General features: G+C 44.7%; 1 protein-coding gene across 1 annotated transcript; it reads left to right on the top strand.

Moving 5' to 3' along the window:
• Positions 1 to 6: 6 nt before the first annotated feature.
• LOC105462231 lies at positions 7 to 472 on the top strand (the record flags this gene model as incomplete). Its single annotated transcript, XM_011708753.1, has 2 exons — positions 7 to 353; positions 440 to 472. Coding segments are annotated over exons 1-2 (369 nt in total), but the record flags the coding sequence as incomplete, so codon positions are not given.
• Positions 473 to 476: the final 4 nt, after the last annotated feature.

Consider the following 476-nt stretch of genomic DNA (forward strand, 5'->3'; position numbering starts at 1 on the left):
AGCAAATGATAACACTAATGCAGGAGGCGAAACTGCCTACGGCCAAGGCGTATACCGAGCTGGCATGTAGGTATGCGAAACTCGGCGATATTCCAAATCTGGTAAAAATATTAAACGATGAGCCGCAGGACAACGCAAATCTTTTGAGGATAATAAAGATTCTGAGCATGTCCAGCAACAGCCGGCATATCCCGGTTATCTTGAACTTTCTAATGACTTCAGAACCAACGGTTGAGTTCGAAATCTCCAAGATGATCGCGGAATTGATACGTGCCGATCAGGTCGCAGACGCTCACAATATCATAAATTATCTCACGATGAACGACGCGACGAAGGACATCGCGCGGAGTCTTGTAAATAGCTTTATGAACGAATTAGTGACATTAAACGTGTCGATTCAGAATATTATTAGGTACGCGAACGATTTTGTTGATTCCAGCTGCAGCCGACAAGCATTGACCGATGTAGGGCAGATC

This window comes from Wasmannia auropunctata, unplaced genomic scaffold (genome assembly GCF_000956235.1).
Source record: "Wasmannia auropunctata unplaced genomic scaffold, wasmannia.A_1.0 LD267722.1, whole genome shotgun sequence".
In the NCBI taxonomy this organism is placed as follows: Eukaryota; Metazoa; Arthropoda; class Insecta; order Hymenoptera; family Formicidae; genus Wasmannia; species Wasmannia auropunctata.